Genomic DNA, 14,039 nt, shown 5'->3' on the forward strand with positions numbered 1-14,039 from the left:
TTGAATATATTGTAGCAGCCCTGTGCTCTGAATCCCCAAAATATTTTTTAGTATGTAGTCCAAATAAAAGAATGACAATCTTCTATACTTTTATACTTCCACAAAAGTAAAAGTATAGTTCCCAGGAGCGACTGCCCAGCCTTAAGCGCCCATGATGGAAGACGATACCCTCCTCAGGCTCACTTGAGTTCTGAGATGAAACGCTTGTCATTTGGTGAAAATAACGAAGGAGAAGGATGTCTGCTGCCTCTTATAAATTTATTTTTAAGTTTGTGAACATGCGTAGTAATTGAGAGACAGCTCTCAATATTTTTGTATTGTCCTGACATTTACTCCTCCCCCCTAGACTGATTTAACTGTAATGTTAGTGATGCCAGAAGACACCATGCATCTTTGAATTAGAACATTTTAATTAATTGTTATTAACTTACATGTTTGTTAAGTCATAATCACATTTATAACCAGACAGCCTTGCTTACAACTGTAAAAGGGATTTTCTCTTTGGTCGAGCGATAGATATTTGGGTTCCCACACATAACGTTGGCGGTTTCATCACTACCTCAACCCACAGGCGATGCTGTTATAATGATGATAATGACCATCCTGCCGAAGCAAATTCCTTGTCAGTGCAAACTTTCATGGCGAATAAATCCCATTCTGATTCTGATTCTGAAGTCACCCACAGAAACCAGAAGTAATGAATTCTCCCACTTAGAAACCAGAAATAAAAGAGTGACATGTGAGCTCAGCAGCATTCTGAAGAGTTTGTTGGAGCCAACATTGCCACATGTGTCCTGTGCTACTTATTCTGCTCCTCTGACACATTTCCCTCTGTCAGTCCTAGAGCCACAGGCCTGGAGGAAGCAGTCACTCCTGCCAGCGTTGTGTGGCAAAACACCCATCAAACGCACATCAAAATTGAAGGTTTTCTGTCACTTTCTCTCTCTTTCTGTCTCTCAGCTGGTTGTCCATCTGAACAATAATGCTCCTTTTTGTTTGTCAATGTCCAGAAAGCACCCTGCTGAAGGGAGGTCGGGTGGGCTGCATGTTTTTGTGATTCCTGTCTCCTCAGACTACTGTTGACAACAAACACCCAAGCGAGTCTGACAGAACACAGAAGCAAACACAGTACAATGGTACAAGTAGCTGTGAGCGCATAGAAAAAAACGAGCTAGCTGTTGTTCCTTTCAATCTTGTTTGCAGAGAAAGAGGGACCGTATTGACCCTGTCATGCTGCTCTCTCCCAGCTGCCAGCCCTGCTTTCTAAAGACCTCAAATAAGCGGCAGATATATTTACACTGCATGAGTCCTGCCAGTTCATCTAAGAGTGAATGTGCTGTTGGACTACAACTCCATAAACTCCTTGCTCACCTACTCCAAACGATATCTCCAGCTGTCAAAGTGGAGTAAAGGGTGATATAGCAGTCAGCGTTTTCTGAATGCCAATAAGAGTGACGGCAAAAGTTGTTGATGTGGGTCTGTTTGCGTGAGTGCGTTTGTGCGTGTGCTTGTGCATGTGTGTTTGTTTGCATGTGTGACCAAACAAAGCATAAAAAATGTATGTGTTCATGTGAATGTTGGGTTGTTTAATCTTCTACTCACCAGTTGGTGTGGCCTCTGTTTGCGCCAGGGCAGGAGTGGTGGTGGTAAATGGCGCAGCAGAGAAGTTCTCCATGCTGAGAGTATGTTAGGATGTCCGGAGATGGGATTGAGGGGGACAGCTGAGGACGGATGAACAGAGAAAGGGAGAGAGAAACAGGGAAGTAGAGAGCGAGAGAGTGAGGGTGAGAAAGAGCGAGAGAAGGCAGAAGGCCTAAAGAGCTTTCCTGGAGGAGGAGGGGAGGGGGGCGGGGGTTGAAGTAATGTTCTTTGGTTACCTAGTCTCCATGGAAAAGGAAGAGAGGATATGGTGCAGTAATATCTCCCTGTGTGTCCATTTAAATAGGAAAGCACAGATCTTAATGCACTTACAGATACAGTACTGTGCACGCATGTACACAAACCAAAAAAGACCAAACATTATATGTCAGTCCTCTAAAAAATACGCTCTGCTTTAGGTAATTCAAAGTTAAATTCATCAGGATACAATTCAACATGATACAATTCAACATGATACAGCATGATAAAGCACACTATCAAGTGAATCTTCTGGTGACCAATTCCTGTAGGCACCCAAAGGCAATGTCTTGATGCCTGAGAAATCCAGTCTAGCTACTGTTGGTCTTTTCTCAAACTGACCAGGAAAATTCTTGTATTGGGACACACACTACAATATCTGCAGAACTGCAAACAGGCTCATGCTGAGAGTCAACTATGACTATTGCCTCCCCTCTGAGAGTCCTCCACAAGCCCTGCCTCCGCCTGCTGGCTGGCGTCTGCATCCACTGACCCCTCAGCTCTTCAACAAACAGAGGAAGTAAGGCTTTGACTGGCCGTTTCTTATCACAGACACACACTCAAATAGGCGCTCTGGAGAGCCGGATCTCTGTCCATTCCACAGTGACCTCCCCCCTCATGCCAAGTCAACCCGCTCAAGCCTGTGGTCTGCTCAGGCTAGCTCTAGCACTGCAGATGGGTCTTGTACACTACATGGTCTTGTAGAAATCATGTCATGGAGATTTTCCATTACACATAACAACAACATTGAGGTTACATGTAACTACATAGCAATACCTACAGTAACCATGTTGAAGGTACATGGGAGTTGCCATATTATTGAATGGTATTTAGTGTCAGCAGTATAGGTTATTACAAAGATGAAAGAAGGCAAAATAAGAGGGATGGGAGGGGTATCAGGGGTAAGTGGATGTTGTAAAGGGGCATTTGAAGGTTATATTCCAAAACAAGATCCATGTTGTTGTTGTTATGATGTTATTCATAGAAATCCCAGCATCTCCCATACCTTACAACTTGTACCAAAAAAACACAATGAAGTGTAACTACATATCAGTTAATATGTTCAGTTACATATGCAACTAGACTGTTGTTGCCAAGGGTATTGGTACAGTATTTAGTTACATGGTAGTTGCCTTAATGTTAAGTGTTGCCAAGATTGTTGTGTAAACAGAAAGGTCATACAGGATATTGGTATGTGGATTACATTTGTAGTGTTAGTTTGCATTTGAGAAACAAGTGCAAGTGTTTCTTTAATTTTAGATTGTTGGGATTTATCATGAATTTGATAGACAGTTCTGTGACTCCAAACACTGGCACCTACGCATCGGAAACAAAACCTCTGACTGTGCATTATGAGTTTGTTTTGTATAATCTGTATGTGGATGACATGGCCTGTGTGCTGCCACAGCATGAACTATGAAACATTATGTCTCATACTAATAATCCTGAAACAAAGTTTTCTGTGTTTGGGGTCTAATTACCAACCAAGCGAGACAGATGTTATTCACAACCACTGGATCACATGAGCTGAAGACGCTACTTGTGTTCAGCATTCATGCAGGTCATTCCAATTTAATTACACAGCATGGCAACAATTACAGACCCCTGCATGGATCAGAACATAACTTGTTCTGATCACACTCTTATATATATAAAAATACTTTAATAGTTACAGAATATAATGCAGTTGTTCATAGTTATTGAATAATTTACAAAACATCATCAATACAATGTTAAAACACAATGATGTTTAATAAACTACAGACCTGATGAACTAACAATTATCAAATTACATTTAGTCATTTAGCAGACGCTCTTATCCAGAGCGATTTACAGTAAGTACAGGGACATTCCCCCCGAGGCAAGTAGGGTGAAGTGCCTTGCCCAAGGACACAACGTCATTTTGGCTTTGGCGGGTAATCGATCCGGCAACCTTCTGATTACTAGTCCGACTCCCTCACCGCTCAGCCATCTGACTCCCTAAATTATCTTCAAAGGCTTCATTTTGTGTAGTTGTTACAAAGTGTTACCAGAACTGTCCAACAGGAAGGCTTACACAGATCGGCCTGATATGTGAGTTAGATTAAAACAATGTGACCTCCCTCCAGTGTCCCAGGATGGCGTGGGAGTCAGCTGTCAGAGAAACGACTCTTGTTCATTAATGTCTATACTTTTAAACGAAACTAGTAAACTGGACAACAAGTTGGTTGTTGGTATGGTATGTTTATAGAGTGACTCTGGGAGCCATACTCCTAGCGAATATTCCCTGTGACAACTGGTTATGGGAGGCCTCACCAGCTGTCTCAAGACATGGATCAAACTAAACTAAACTGAGGGGAAAGACTTCTCCTTCAACACATTACAATTGTAGAGACAGTTTTTCAAGACCTAAAAAGGTACACTCACCAACTATCCAGGACTGCACGCTGTGTGTCTGTGAGCTGTGGGTCTGGGTACTGGATAGACCCCCTGCTCTCTCTTCTACTCTCCTGGTCCACACTCCTGAAAGGAACGGTTATTCAGAGCACTATAGCAGAGCAGCTAGTGCTATGGAAGCCTTGTTCTTTCTTGTTGACAGGAATCACGCAATCTCACAATATTGTCTTCAAACCATACAACTTTTTACTTGGCGTGAGAACCGGGTGGTCTGCACGTGAACTGGACAACTTCTCTTCCACCCCCTCCCTTTCCCTCTTCCCTCTGGTAAAGTTATTTCCCAGTATGGAATCTCTTCTGCTCCACCAATGGGCTATGAGGCCCCGCCCATCCCAGCAGCAGACAAGTGAAGCACAGCTGTTCCAGGGCCAATGCTGCCTCTGGTCAGGAGTCTGAGGGAGGAGACAGGAAGCTGGAGAACAGGAAAGAGAACGAGGCGTAACCCTCCAGCCAAAGTTGAGTTTTGTGAAGGAAAAGTGTGAGTGTACTTCATGAGGGTATGAATGAAACTATGAAACTTTAAATGCATGATATCATGGGCATCTCTCTGGACCGTGTCCTGTACATCTGTTTGCAGACACATCCAGCTCTATCGAGAGTTGAGTTGATCTTCAGGGGATGGAATATTGCAGTGATACAGTTATGTGGAGAGGCTGAGGGATGCGATGTGGACATGGGGGAGGAGCGACAGGGGGAGGGGGGGTTGAACAGCTGCACGATGTTTGGGTTGTGTACAAACAAAAGCGTCTCAGTACAGCACTGCATGGAGAGCAAACCAAACATTCTGTCCACCTGGGGAGGCAACCAATTCATTGTGCATTGTGACTTCCTGTGATTTAAACTGTTTAAATTATAATTTATAATGTTGCAAATTAATTTAATCAATTAAGGCAAACCTTTTACAAACTGACAATATTGTCTTCAAACCATACAACTTTTTACTTGGCGTGAGAACCGGGTGGTCTGCACGTGAACTGGACAACTTCTCTTCCACCCCCTCCCTTTCCCTCTTCCCTCTGGTAAAGTTATTTCCCAGTATGGAATCTCTTCTGCTCCACCAATGGGCTATGAGGCCCCGCCCATCCCAGCAGCAGACAAGTGAAGCACAGCTGTTCCAGGGCCAATGCTGCCTCTGGTCAGGAGTCTGAGGGAGGAGACAGGAAGCTGGAGAACAGGAAAGAGAACGAGGCGTAACCCTCCAGCCAAAGTTGAGTTTTGTGAAGGAAAAGTGTGAGTGTACTTCATGAGGGTATGAATGAAACTATGAAACTTTAAATGCATGATATCATGGGCATCTCTCTGGACCGTGTCCTGTACATCTGTTTGCAGACACATCCAGCTCTATCGAGAGTTGAGTTGATCTTCAGGGGATGGAATATTGCAGTGATACAGTTATGTGGAGAGGCTGAGGGATGCGATGTGGACATGGGGGAGGAGCGACAGGGGGAGGGGGGGTTGAACAGCTGCACGATGTTTGGGTTGTGTACAAACAAAAGCGTCTCAGTACAGCACTGCATGGAGAGCAAACCAAACATTCTGTCCACCTGGGGAGGCAACCAATTCATTGTGCATTGTGACTTCCTGTGATTTAAACTGTTTAAATTATAATTTATAATGTTGCAAATTAATTTAATCAATTAAGGCAAACCTTTTACAAACTGACAATTCTTTTTAAATGTTACCTGGTTTACCATGATTATTGAGAGAGAGAGAGAAAGAGAGCAATAGCTCATGGCCAAGGCCAGAGGGTGAGAGGAAGAAGAGCGCAAGGAGTAGAAGAAGTGACTGATTAAATGGTCCACGTTCCCTGTAATACCCAACCATCATCTGTAAGAAACAACCAGAACACATCTGGACCCTTACTCATCAGCATTCATAGCTACCAACTTAACAGGAGGTCACACGTTGAGGTGTGAGAAACACCAAGCACCAACTCCTTCAGCATGTCTCCCCAAGCTCACACCTTTCACAGACTTATTATTTGCAGTAAAGTATATATTTCTCATTTTAAACTTTGACCTTGGTAAGATGGTAAGACCAAAACTTTGATTGATGCCTGGTGAATAGCAGGTGATTTGTATTTGATCAGTGAGAAGACATAACCATGCGTCTGAGGACAGCCGAGATCCTCTCCTGACACACAGATTATCTTGTTCTTCTATGCTCACTTCCTGCACCCCATGAGGAACCCAGGAGCTTTCATCTTCCCTGAGACATAAATCATATGGAGGTCAGTGGAAAAGGGGGTTTTGTGCAATGGTGGGATGACAGGGTTAGATGATAATGACTGCTCCTCAATCTTATGAGGCAGGGTTGTGGGGATTTTCTGCTCAGTTATTGTAGCTGTTCCTACATTTTAAATAGCATGCCATCCTGCAAAAGCACCATGATGTACAGCAGGAATGCTATTAGACTGAGAAGACATCAATGATGGACAGTCCTTGTGATTGTTTTGAATGGATTGTGTATTAATAAATTGTGTGTTGACTGTGTTGATTTTCAACATAGTAGATTAAACTGTTCCCCTTTTACTTAACATGTTTTGAACAATTTTCACCCGCAAGTAAATATGCTTGAAAAAGGTGTATTTTGTCTTTGACAGCTTAATGCAGCCGGAGTTGTCCTCCTCCCACCACTTACCACTTCCTCAGCTCTCTGCTCTCCTGCATGCTTTCACTCATACTCAGAGGCACGTTCTGACTAAACTTATTATGACAGCTGGCATCTAACTATGAAGGCAGGAATATCTGTCTGTGTGTGCCTGCGTCTCAATTATTTAGAGAACCTGACATTGTATGAAATTGTAGTTGTGCAGGTATGTTGCTCAGGATCCACGGACATGCAGTGTGGACTATAGTTGTTTGGATGAGTGGTCCACGACAAATAAATAAAACTGTGTTTGTGGCCATGCTGAGCTGCACTAAGCGATGGAGCTATGGATCTCGTGAGAATGGGCATTATACTATCGTGCGCCACCAATGGGCACCACCATCAGGCACTGTATGAGTAATTGGGTGTACTTATCTTGTTTATCCTCCTATGCCACAACATTCCTGGCGAATTGAATCATTTTAGTTTAATCAGAGAAGGCAGCAATGGACAAAGAAGTGTGCTAATAGTGATACTATCCCAAACCTGCAGGCTACTATAAAACCATTGTGAATTAAGTGTGTTCATCACGGTTGTTCAGAACACGATGAAATACCTTTTCACACCTCGTTTGGGCTTCAGTGAGAGTCTTTAGACCATTAAGCACAACAAAAACATAACACATTATTTACATAATGGATGATGGACGATCCCACTAACCGTTAATTGTGGAAGTGGAAATTATTGTAAACAAAAAAGGTTGTAGCTTACTCTTTAAAGCTACCCGCTGTGAACCTGGCCCTACAGGGTTCCACAGCACATTGATGGACCGTTATGTAAACAAAGCTTGACTTTCTGGAACAAAATGGCTTTTTAATTGCCGCCATTTTCTTTCATAAAAAATTGCCGCTGACTGGTGGCTGTCAGGCACTACAGATGCTGGGCAAACAATTTTCATCTCCCTTCCCCTAGCACCAGATGTTTCCCTGTCATTTCCAGCTATTACATTAATTACCTTGAGAAGGCATTGTCTCATTGCATATATTGCTTCCCCAAAGTGGGGGACAATATTGCAGCCTGTAATGAAAACTGTTGTTTGAATCACCAACCCTCGTGAATTTATATGACCCTAAAGGCTTGGTATACATACTTTAAGTAAGACTGTGTGAGCATTTACTGTGCTTATGCAATGAGTTGATTCATGGGAGTTCCCTCAAGCTGCTAACCCTGGCCTGGGACTGGGTTGTGTTATTATAGCGAGGTTTTGGTAGTCCATGATCAGAGTTAATTGTGCAGCCTCCAAGTTAGTCCGTTGGGGATCTTGTGGATTGTTCTGTGTAGTGGGACTGTTTTCACACCATTAGTAAGAAGTGTGTTTGTAGTAATTACTGACAACAACTACATTGCCTCCACCAGACACACAACGGTAAGGATACAGGAACCTGCTGACTGGCTTTTTAGTTTTTTTCTCTCTCGCACACACACGCATGTATGCACTCACATATGCACACACACACTCAATTCATGAGATAGGGTCTTGGCGATTGGCTCTAAAGATTCATTCACACATACGCACACACACACTCACACGTTTGCTATTCTTGTGGGGACTCACATTTAAGTCCTTAATCCTGTTTAACCTAACCCCCAACCCTGAACTTAACCCAAAGCTTAACCCTAACCTTATCCAAAAACCTAACCTTAGCCCCAAACCCAACCCTAACTGCTAACCCTAAAACTATCCCTATCTCCTAACCCCAACCCTTAATTGAGTTCCAACACAAATTATAACCGTAACCCCCTTTAAAACCCAATATAAAAAGCACTTGAACTTGTGAAAATCAACTAATGTCTTGCACAAGTTCAAATGTTCCTTGTTTTAATATTATCGAGGGGACTTCTGGTCCCCACAAAAATAGCTAAACAAGTAAAGGTGTAGCAAGAGTTTTCAGGCAGTTGAAGGACTAGTGGGAAGCACGTACCTCCCAAAGACCTTAAGCCCACCACCTACTCACTAAAATAATGGTGATGTGCTTTGTGACGTGTGTGGTCTTTGGCTTTGGTGATGGGGGTTATAATCATCCTCTTTACACAGGCACACACATCCAGATGCTCAAAACATATGCTAACCTATCAGTCTTTTAACATCAAAGTGACTGTAATTTCTTTTGCTCTGATTATTGATTTATGTTGCTCTGCTGGGCTGCAGTTTTAAAACCAAGGATCTTCTGTCTTATTTCCGAATGCAACACAACACACACAATGTAGAATTCCATTATAGTATACATTCACTTTTATAGAGAACATATATAGATTTTTGCTACCATCCAGATGCTCACTAAAAATGAGTGTTTTTCCTGTTCTCCAGTGATAGGAGAAAGGTCGATGAGTGTGAAACCATGGTCATGTCACACAGTTTTGTTATTGCATGAAACATTCATTTTAATGTTCAGGTATGAAAATAAGCTTCTCTTCTAATTCCAAAATCCATTGAAGATGGTATTTATTTTAATGCCTCAGTGTCATTGTGACACATTTAGTCATTTTAGCAGACGCTCTTATCCAGAGCGACTTATAGTGTGACCATGGAATGGCATAAATGCAAATGGTTTGACATATACTGTGTAATGGCCTGTTAACATGGTTTATTTAATGGACTTTTCATTTGTTCCCATTTAAAATCAATGTGTTTTAAATGAGCTTCCCTTAGGGAGTGGGGTACGGAGACCACACATTCTACCAGATTGTTGACGTCAGCATTTAGCATTGCGGCAAAACAGGAGGAATAAATGAATGAAACAGACATATTTTTAATCAGAAGAAGGGATGGAACTCATATGTAGACCTCCGTCGTGTCTAAATCTCAAGCATCAACGGGTGGACAGAGGAAAAGGCACAGTGGGGATAGGTGTCACATGCAACACCTGCATGGTGGGAACTGTTTCTAGTGTTTAGGGCCTGTCACAACTTTCGTATTGTGAGGAGGCAGATGCTTCCTCACATGCCAATGTGAGAGCGTGAGAACGTCTGTACCTGAAAATGTTTGGTGTTTAAAATAATGTCTGTAACAGCCAGGTCATCTGTTGATATTGTGATTATGATGAAGTGCCAGCTGGCATGAAAGTATACAACATCGATGAAGTTCTGTAAGTCTTTAATGTTTGAACAGGCACTTATCAATTCCAACTTGTTTCCTTCACAGTTTTTTATTCTTTGCTTATCCGCCTTCTAGTTCTGCTTAATTGGAGTGCTAGTCTGGAGCCTCCTGAGGATGGCCTGTAGGGCTTAGAAACCCCTCCCCTCTGACACCTCCTCGCTGTGCCCACACAAACACACACAGACACACACACACACACACACACAAACACACACACACACAGACATACACACACACAAACACACACACACACACACACACACACAGAAGGAGCAGCAATACAGGAGCGTGAGAATCTGTATTGGCTGAGTCATCTGTCATGGTGCAGTCATGGGCAGAGGACCTTCAACCGGCACTCTCATTATGATGTCTGTGTTCTAACAGATTGAAGTAGAGGGCGTCAAATCAACCACTAAGAAGATCAGAGAGAACTACAACCACACTGTTTTCTCAGAGATTTAAAATCTAACCACACTACGACTATGCATTGTGTAGTATAATACGTATATACACAGTATCTATCTATCTCTCTCTCTCTCTCTGTCTCTCTCTCTCTCTCTCTCTCTCTCTCTCTCTCTCTCTCTCTCTCTCTCTCTCTCTGTTGCTTCTCCGGCTATCTCTGGAGGAGGGGATTCATCAAGGGAGTGGGGCTTTAAAGTTTTTCCTTGTCTCATCAAGGGGTTTAGGTTGGACGTCAGTATTGGTCTGTAAATATCTGGTCTATATGATACATACTGTAAGTGCTGTGTGAATACATTTTGATTTGATGCACACACACTCGCATAACTATCCAACATCATAGACTATCAAAAATGCAAACAAGGGCACATTAACACACACAGCTCTCACACACATCAACACTGTAAGCCCATGTTCCTTCCTCACTTTCATTGTTTCACAGCCTCAATGCCACAGGAGAGGGTTGGGAGTGTGTTATTATGCAAAACCTTCAAAGCCCAATAGGGGGAGCTCTGGCTCCTGTGTACTGGCTTCTGTCATGACCATAGAGACAGTTGTTGTTGAAGAGTATGAAAGCTTTGTGGCTTTTTGCACTCCTACTTTGGTGGGTGTTGTGCAATATTTGGCAGTCATCTCACACAATATGTCCCTCACTAAAATTAACAAAGCCAATGATAGAAACAGCCTCCATGTTTTCACATGAAATACAAGGACAATGTCTCCCTTCCCTTACATTGAACATGTGTTTCTCCTACGCAAGTTTCTACCACTTCAACCCCATTTTATAACCCCCTTTCTTTCTCTCTGTTTATTTCCTCCCTCCCTTTCTCTCCCTCTGTCTATCTCCCTCCCTGTTCTTCTCCCTCTCTCTCTTCCTCCTCTGCTCCTTCTGTTTCCCCATTCACTACCACCCACTCACGCGCTCTCCTCTCCCTCTCCCTACCCCCTCCCCAGCCGGACTTTTCTTATCGACTATTTTCAGTCTCATGCATTCTCCCTACCTCCTTCTTCACCCCTCTCCCTTCCCATTTTCTTCCTTCTCCTCCTCACCCATTCCACAACTAACTGTCAAACTATCGCTCACTCTATCTCTCTGTCTGTACCTTTTTCTCTACCTTCCTCCTCCTCACCACTCGTGCCTCAGTCTCACACCCTCTATCTCTTTCCCTGTTTTTCTCTCTCCTCATCCTCCTTACCCATTCCCTACTTACTCTTGCAGTCTCCCAAACCCTCTCTCTGTCTCTCTCTCTTCCTTCTCCTCTACAGCTCCGGGCTCAGATAAGCGTGAATGAGAACGCGGTGGGGGATTCGGGTGGAGAGGTTGCAGGCGGGAGTCAGAGGCTAATGCCAGACGACTGGAAATCTATGATGCTTGGTTTGGCCCAGGGGGTGGGCGACAGGAGCAGCACAAATGCCAATACAGCAGGTTGTCTGCAGACACTGCCTGGTGCGACACCAACATGGGGAAGCAAAGCAAAGATCATAGAGGTGTGTGTGTGTGTGAAGGTGTGTGTGTGCGTTTGTTTGTGTCAGGGTGGGCAGGCAATGCTGTAGGTCGGCCATTTAACCACCAACACTCCCCACAGGGCTCTTGACCAACCACTGACCACTCTCCCGCAAGGTAGTCTGGGTGGAAATACATCTGTGCATGTGCTGTGACTGTTATTGAGTCAGAGTATGTGTTTGTGTGAGAATGAGAGAAAGAGTCCACAGTGGTGGCATACACATTATTTTGCTTGGAGTCAAAAGACATTTGTGTGTGTGTGTGTATGGCTGGGTGGATGTGTTTGTGTGCAGAACACTGTGTTTGTGTAAATATCGCCCACATTTCACTTCTCTAAACAAACTGTACAGTTCCCCCATGCACATCTCTGCTTTGTCCACAGGGCCAGTTTATCACAGTTTACAGTGTGACAAGTCACTGGAGCGATGCCATGGACCTAAAGGGGAGTATGTGTGTGAGTGTATACTGTATGTGTATGTTTGTGGGCGTGTGCTTGCATGCGTGTATGCTTCTGTGTGTCTATGTGTGCGTTTACTTGCGTATGTCTGTGTGTGTGTGTGCTTGCGTGTGTGCCTCTGCATGTGCATGGGTGTGTGATGTCCATGCATCCATCGCTTCTCGGTGTTTTCCTTGTGTGTTTAATCAGTGCAGGACAGAGAGGAAAACGCCCAGATATGCTGATAAACATGACGCTCAGTAAGCCTGTCTGAGCCTCCCTGAACCCACTTAAATCAATTACCCAATGTGTTTGCTTTACCCATAATGCCTCAGGTGTGCGATTCTGACCTTGTAGAGGCACTCTCTGCCAAGGTACCAGCTCCAATCACTGAGATGGAAAATATCCACCAATCAGCAGTTAAAGCTTCATTCATTGAGAGGAGAAAAATCAAGCTGCCATAAAAAATCAGTGACTGGCGTGAACTTGAGTGCTGAAGCTACAGCCGCAAGTGAAACAAAACAACAGCCACAGCTCATATTGTAACTCACAGGCCACAAATCAATTTGAATGTTTTAGAAGCTCTGCTGGCTTCTTTGTGCCTGAATTAGATTTTTTTTTCGATCACAACAACCATTATTAGTCTATCGCTGTTATTAGGGAGGTGTGTAGGATCGGAGGGATTTTTAAAGGCAGAGGCGGGTGGAGGCAGAGTAAACCCTTTCTTAAAGAGGTCCAGGGCCCATGATGAGAGTCAGGGACAGTACTGAGAACTGAAAAGCTGCTGTTTGTATCTATAATACAATATGCATCTATAATTTACAATACATGTACAATACAGTAGAGACTGTGACATGTGTGTTGGTTGTAAAATTGCCATTTGACTTGTTGACATTGCTGTTTCTCTATAGGGGACTGAAACATGACATGGTAGGATTAAATCTCTGACATTTTGAAGGGGTACAGCACTTTTTTGACCTGACAGCTCAATATGCCTTGAAGCACTGCCACACATGTACGTCAACAGTGACTCTCACTGCTACATGCATTCTGAGGGGTGTTGCCAGCATTGATTTAACCCCCCTTAGGAGCAAACTAACACCCCTGGGGCTCCTCCCTCTCTTGTGAAGCATGCTTCTCATCGATCCCTTGGCCAATCAGAGGATCTCGCTGGGAGACGTCTTCCTTCCTTTAATGATTTCATGGTCACGGACACGCCGCTCCCGCAGTAAACAGTCCATCTCCTCGTGGCATTGGATGAGAAGTTAGATTACAAATCTGTCTCAAATTCTACCCTCTCGCTTCTCTGGCCCTGAAATACGGAGGCTCTGGCGGGTTGTGCTATATTCACCAGTTCCCTAAAGGTCTATCTGGATCTTAAAATCTGTTTATAGGCACTGAATCGACAACAATATGTCAAAAGTCTAATACATATATAAGAAAGAATAATACATAATTTGGGTAATTAATAAATGAATGTAGAATTAATACATGTATATTGATTATACTCTACAAATAAACAGCCCTGTGTGAGTCATTCCTCACATCTCCACCTACGCCTA

General features: G+C 43.4%; 1 protein-coding gene across 2 annotated transcripts in view; it reads right to left on the minus strand.

Moving 5' to 3' along the window:
• Nucleotides 1-4,619, minus strand: part of gypc (glycophorin C (Gerbich blood group)) — a 29,463-nt gene extending 24,844 nt beyond the window's left edge. Inside the window, exons 1-2 of one of the 2 annotated variants that reach the window (XM_047046548.1) lie at nucleotides 4,303-4,619; nucleotides 1,603-1,721 (exon numbers count right to left, since the gene is read on the minus strand). In XM_047046548.1, coding sequence (XP_046902504.1) covers nucleotides 1,603-1,675 — 73 coding nt within the window. In that variant the 5' untranslated portion in view covers nucleotides 1,676-1,721; nucleotides 4,303-4,619. Of the gene's footprint in view, nucleotides 1-1,602; nucleotides 1,827-4,302 lie in introns of both variants that reach the window. The other variant, XM_047046547.1, reaches the window with a different exon arrangement.
• Between the last annotated feature and the right edge of the window lie 9,420 nt (nucleotides 4,620-14,039).

Source organism: Hypomesus transpacificus, chromosome 23 (assembly GCF_021917145.1).
Source record: "Hypomesus transpacificus isolate Combined female chromosome 23, fHypTra1, whole genome shotgun sequence".
NCBI classification, from domain to species: Eukaryota; Metazoa; Chordata; class Actinopteri; order Osmeriformes; family Osmeridae; genus Hypomesus; species Hypomesus transpacificus.